General features: G+C 39.1%; 1 protein-coding gene across 8 annotated transcripts in view; it reads right to left on the bottom strand.

Moving 5' to 3' along the window:
• Window positions 1–5,964, bottom strand: part of Knl1 (kinetochore scaffold 1) — a 63,464-nt gene that overhangs the window by 15,948 nt on the left and 41,552 nt on the right. For all 8 annotated transcript variants that reach the window (XM_031371492.1, XM_031371488.1, XM_031371491.1 and 5 more), the window contains exons 14-16: window positions 4,638–4,753; window positions 1,902–1,992; window positions 972–1,088 (exon numbers count right to left, since the gene is read on the bottom strand). In XM_031371492.1, coding sequence (XP_031227352.1) covers window positions 972–1,088; window positions 1,902–1,992; window positions 4,638–4,753 — 324 coding nt within the window. The remainder of the gene's footprint in view (window positions 1–971; window positions 1,089–1,901; window positions 1,993–4,637; window positions 4,754–5,964) is intronic.

Here is a 5,964-nt window from a genome sequence, read left to right as displayed (position 1 = left end):
CAGTTTGTGATGGATTCTTAGGCTCATAACTTTTCTTCCTAGTCAGCACAGGTTTAAAGCTTTAATTTTTACAGCATGAATAAGCAAACCTTGAGTCTGGACTTAATTTTTTTTTTTAATGTAAAAAGACAAATGAAGTTATTTTGTATTTCTCTTTATTATAGCATTTCTTTTCTATACGTGTTTCATGAACTGTATGGATATTGATATTTATTACTTTAAAAAGGATTAATCTCTTTTTCTGTGATCAGATGGACACAGGCCAAACAGAACTACAGCCTTTAAGTGTATGTTTTGGTTTGTTTGATTGTTTGTATTATTGTTATTATTGAGACAGGTTCTTGATATGTGATCCAGAACTTATGGCAATATTCCTGCCTCAGTTTCCTGTCGGTATATGAAACAGGCACAACTATTTTTTAATTTTTATTTCTATAAAAGATGACACTGTATATAACACTTCTTGTACTTATTTGCTGGTACTAAGCAGAGCTAGGCTACTGTGCTTGTCCTTGTGTACATGCATATATGCTCATGCTCATTGGCATGAGCATCCCACTTCTGTCTCTCAAATGGAAGACTGAACAAATGCTAAGCAAATGTTCTACCACTGAGCTACAATCTCAGTCCTATGTGTAAAGCCTTTCTAAAAGAAAACGGATAAACGCATGTATACACATATGCAACTGAATATGGGTATAAAGAAGTTAATACTGCCTTCTGTATGAATAGGGACACAGAATCACAAGTATTTTATTTCAATATGTAAAATGGATGACAATATATGAGACTTGGCAATATTAGTAACTATATTTCATTTACTCCCAATGCCAAAAATTGAAGCTTTTGGTTACTAGAACCTCACTTTTGATAAACAAACTTTTATACAAGCCTCACTTACGTAACTCCTAAGAAGCATTCCATATTTTATACCTACTTTATATTACTATATACCAACCATTTCAAATTACCTCAGCTGAATGCACCAATTTGCTATACAGAGCCACTTTTCCTTGGTGAGTGAAGACTTTTGTCATCTTGGTATAACGTGATTTTATTTTGTTAAGGTAAATTCCATAGTTCTTCAGCTGTATGAGAGTGAAAGAGTACATTTTACTACAAATCAAATAAGCTAAGTAAGGGGGAAACCAAGTTCAATTGCCTGTGCTGGACTTTGCCTAATCTAGATTCTGATTCCTACAGCAAGAACTTTTCATTTGCAAACTGGATAATCTGTAAGTCATTATACAGATCAGGTTGGTCTTAAATGTGTGCTCTTCCAGCTTTTGTCTCTAAGTGCTGTGATCACAGGTATATGCCACCACACTTAAGCTCTGCATATCTATTTAAGAATATAATCAAAAACTTCAGTTTTGATTCTTTCACTTATTTTATAAACTAGAAAATTATTGGCTCTTAACAAAACATGATTATATATTAAGGTACATGTAGAATGAGCTAATAAATAGCTAATCAATTAAAGAAAATCTTCATTTAAATCTAAGGAAAATACAAAAAAAGCTGGGAACATCATATGTATTTTTTACATGTTAAATTAGATATCATATATTAGAAAGGTTATATTTAACAATTACTTGGTAATAATTAGATAAGATCACAGCAACACATTAGTTCTAAGACTAAATTAAAGAACTCCATACTATCAAGTAACAATTCTTTTTGTTTATTTGTTTGTTTTTTGACACAAGGTTTCCTTGTATAGTCCTAGCTGTACTGGAACTAGCCCTGTAGTTCATGTTGGCCTTGAACTCAGAGATCCACTTCCCTCTGCCTTCCAAGTGCTAGAATCAAAGGTTGGGTATATCATCCCACCAGGCTAAGTAACAGTTCCAAATGTATCAAATTTGCCAATTCTTATTCATAAAATGGAATAAAAATACCTCTTCATCAGAGTAGTCTTTCACTTTTCCCCACAGGTTCCTATTTACATCCACCAATAGTTTATCTTGGTTCAATGCAGATACCTTTAACCTAAAAAAAACAACGTTAATACAGGATTTAGAATTCTGCTTGAATAAACAATCTTAAACATACAGCCAAATAATTATTTCTAGTTTTTTTTTTCTACACAGGAGGAGTAATTCCCCCAGGAAACACAGCTAGCATGATTATTCAACATTTGAAGAACAAAAGTTAAGAATGTCACAATGAGCCAGGCAGTAGTGGCATACGCCTTTAATCCCAGCACTTGGGAGACAGAGGCAGACAGATTTCTGAGTTCCAGGCCAGCCTGGTGTACAGAGTGAGTTCCAGGACAGCCAGGGCTACACAGAGAAACCTTGACTTGAAAAACAGACAAACAAAGAAAGAAACAAATTAAAAAAAAAAAAGAATGTTACAATGAGCCAAATGTGGTTGGGCACACCTTTAATCCCAGCACTCAGAAGGTAGAGGCATTCTGATCTCTGTAAATTCAAAACAACCTTGCCTACAGAGTGAGTTCCAGGACAGCCAGAGCTACAAAGACAAATCCTGTCTGGAAAAACACACAAACACACAAACAAACAGAATGTCACAATGATGCTGGGAAGTGGAATAGAGAACCCAGGAGGCCCTGGTACCTTTAGGGGATGGCAGGACTCGGGGTGGAGATAGCAGCAGGGGAAGGTAGTACCTGAATTTCTGAATTACTAAGGTTCCAGCTCTCAGGGTGTTCAGCAAAAAAAGGCAAAGACTTGATTTTGAATCTTAGAACAGATCTAGGTTGAGCCCCTGAGACTCTCAGCCTCTGTGGGGCCTGGTAGATTAGGCCAGGGGTCCCAAACTCTATCCTCCCATCCTGGGATTCCCAAACTCCCCTAATGACTTACTCCTGCAGCCCATCATGGTTTCCCTCTGCTTGCTCCATCTCCCCAGTACGTTTTAGAATTCATCACTTCCTTGCATGACTGCTAACAGCTTAGGCTCTAAACTCAAGAGGTCAGCATCCCAGCAAGTGCAGCAGCCTCTGGAGGCTGCTCAGGCTCACTTCACCCCACCATCAATCTTCATTCAGGCAGCAGTTAACCAAGATCCTCTAGAGACCTTCCCAGCTAACATCATCATCCCTCACTCCCTAGGACCTCCTCTCCATGACTCTGGTCCAGCAGTCTGAAAATTCAAGCTTCCTACCCTTGCAGGCTCCTGACCCACACCTAGATGCCCACTGTATTACTCTGTGTATCTGATCCTTGGGGTTTTTTGGGTTTTTTTTGTTTTGTTTTTCCTTCCTCCTCAGTTCAGGTATTTGGCTTTTCCAGAAATGACTGCCCATGATTCTCCATAGCCTACACTACATACATCAAGGCTAATGTACCTTCCTTACAAAAACCTGACTACCTCCAGGATGGTACCTTCCCACCACTACCTGTACATTGCCTGTATTGACTATTGTTTTATGCAAAGCATATACTGTACATATTGAATTATATAAGACATCTGTATTTGCAATCAAGGGACAGTACACACCTGTATTCCTTTTTTTTTTTTAAAGATTTATTTATTTATTATATGTAAGTACACTGTAGCTGTCTTCAGATGCACCTGAAGAGGGCGTCAGAACTCATTACGGGTGCTTGTGAGCCACCATGTGGTTGCTGGGATTTGAACTCATGACCTTCTGAAGAGCAGTCAGTGCTCTTACCCGCTGAGCCATCTCACCAGCCCCCATACCTGTATTCCTAACACTTTAGAGACTGGGGCAGGAGGACTGCCTGGAATAACTAGCCTAGACTTCAGTCTCTTTTGAGGCACTGTCTCAAAAAAACAAAATAAAAAAGTACTTATACATAAGTACTAATTTTAGTGGTTAAGAGCTTGTTAACTAGGGATACACAGAGAAGCCTGTCTTATTTTTGTTTTTTTTTAAAGATTTATTTATTTATTATATGTAAGTACACTGTAGCTGTCTTCAGACGCACCAGACGAGGGCATCAGATCTCATTATGGGTGGTTGTGAGCCACCATGTGGTTGCTGGGATTTGAACTCATGACCTTCCGAAGAGCAGTCGGTGCTCTTCCCCACTGAGCCATCTCACCAGCCCGAGAAACCTGTCTTATGGTAGGGAGGGTGCCATATTATATCCTTTTGAAGATGTTCTGTTTCAAATAATTTATATCATAACATAATAATTTCAGTTTATCTTTTTATTCATCATGATATAAAACATTTTGTATAAATAGTGGCTATTCCTCATATCTATTCAATAGATATCATTACTACTTTATGAAGTAGAAAAGAAAAGTAAATGACTTATGCAAGGCTATACAATATTGTAGACAGAACTGGGTTTCTTTCTCTTTTTTTTTAAAGATTTTTTATTTTATGTATGTGAGTACACTGTCACTCTCTTCAGACACACCAGAAGAGGGCATCAGATCCCATTATAAATGGTTGGGAGCCACTATGTGGTTGCTGGGAATTGAATTCAGAACATCTGGAGCAGCAACTAGTGCTCATAACCAGTGAGCCATCTCCCCAGCCCCCCAAATTGAGTTTCTATTAATGACATACTGCCTGTTAATTCCATTCATTTTTCCCATACTGCTGTTGTTATAATTAAAATACCACACATATCACTTGTTTATTATAACCCTCAAAAAACAATCACAGAGTAAATAAATTAAAACTTTCTTACTCTTCAATCTTTTGTCGAAGAAGTTCACAATCTTCTCTATAAATCTGTATCTTGGGTCCATAAACATATTGTCTCAACATCAGATCTTCTGTGGTAGGTAACGTGTTTATAGTAAACTTAAAAAAAAAAAAAGTAATTAATCAATCAGTGAGAATTGATAGCTTTTTCTTTTAAAATCTAAGATAGAAACTTACTATGTAGTTTAGGCTGGCCTGCAACATGTGATCCTCTTGTCTTAGCCTCTTACCATGCTTGTGACACCAGGTCTGGCAGAACCAAATGTTGGTTTTTGTTCTTTCCCATTTTTTTTTTAAATAGAGGGTCTCATGTAACCCAAGCTAGATTGGAACCCTTATGTAACTAAAGATCATACTGATCTCCTGATCCTCCCTGCTCTGGAATTATAGAAGTGCATGATTATACCTAGCTCAAAACTGGCATTTTAAGAACAATACCAGATATGATAACAAATTCAAGTTTTAGAGTGTCTGTTCTTTTAAAGTCAAACAAACAGGGCTGGGTGTGTAGTTCAGTACAGAGTACATGAGGTTCTGGGTTCAAAGTCCACTCTTCAATGGGTGTTCAGATGAGCTAAGAATATTGTCTTATAGGACTGAAAGGGGTTTAAAAATAATCATGAATTATTTTAAAAAAAATCTGGGCTGGCGAGATGGCTCAGCGGGTAAGAGCACTGACTACTCTTCCGAAGGTCCTGAGTTCAGATCCCAGCAACCACATGGTGGCTCACAACCACCCATAATGAGATCGGAGGCCCTCTTCTGGTGCGTCTGAAGACAGCTACAGTGAATTACACAGGAGAGAGCAGGGCTGGAGCGAGAGGGGCCGACAGAGGTCCTGAGTTCAATTCCCAGTAGCCACACACATGATAACTCACAGCCATCTGTACAGTTAGTGTACTCATGTACTCATATACATAAAATAAGGAAAATAAATCTTTAAAAAAAAAAAGAGAGATTTTCTCTCGGGTGAGTTTCTGAGACTGGAGCAGGCAGGTGGGAGGCACAGGCCCCACAACTCCCAGGGGAGCCGCAGGGTGGCAGGGACAGGATCCTCTCAGCTTTCAAGTGACAGAGGAGGATCAGCGTCCTTCTCTGCCCCTTCCCTGCAAGTGGAGGGCCTACCTCCAGAGAGTGCCTTAAGCCAGAGACTCGGGCGAGAGCTGCCATTTTCTCTCGGGTGAGTTTCTGAGACCCGAGCAGCCAGCTGGGAGGCACAGGCCCCAGGACTCCCAGGGGAGTCACAGGGCGGCAGGGACAGGACAAGCTCTAGCCAGAGACACTAAGAACATCTAACACCAAAAAGCAAA

This window comes from Mastomys coucha, unplaced genomic scaffold (assembly GCF_008632895.1).
Source record: "Mastomys coucha isolate ucsf_1 unplaced genomic scaffold, UCSF_Mcou_1 pScaffold15, whole genome shotgun sequence".
NCBI classification, from domain to species: Eukaryota; Metazoa; Chordata; class Mammalia; order Rodentia; family Muridae; genus Mastomys; species Mastomys coucha.
Note: the sequence above shows the minus strand (reverse complement) of the source record. Positions and strands in the feature narration are given on the sequence as shown.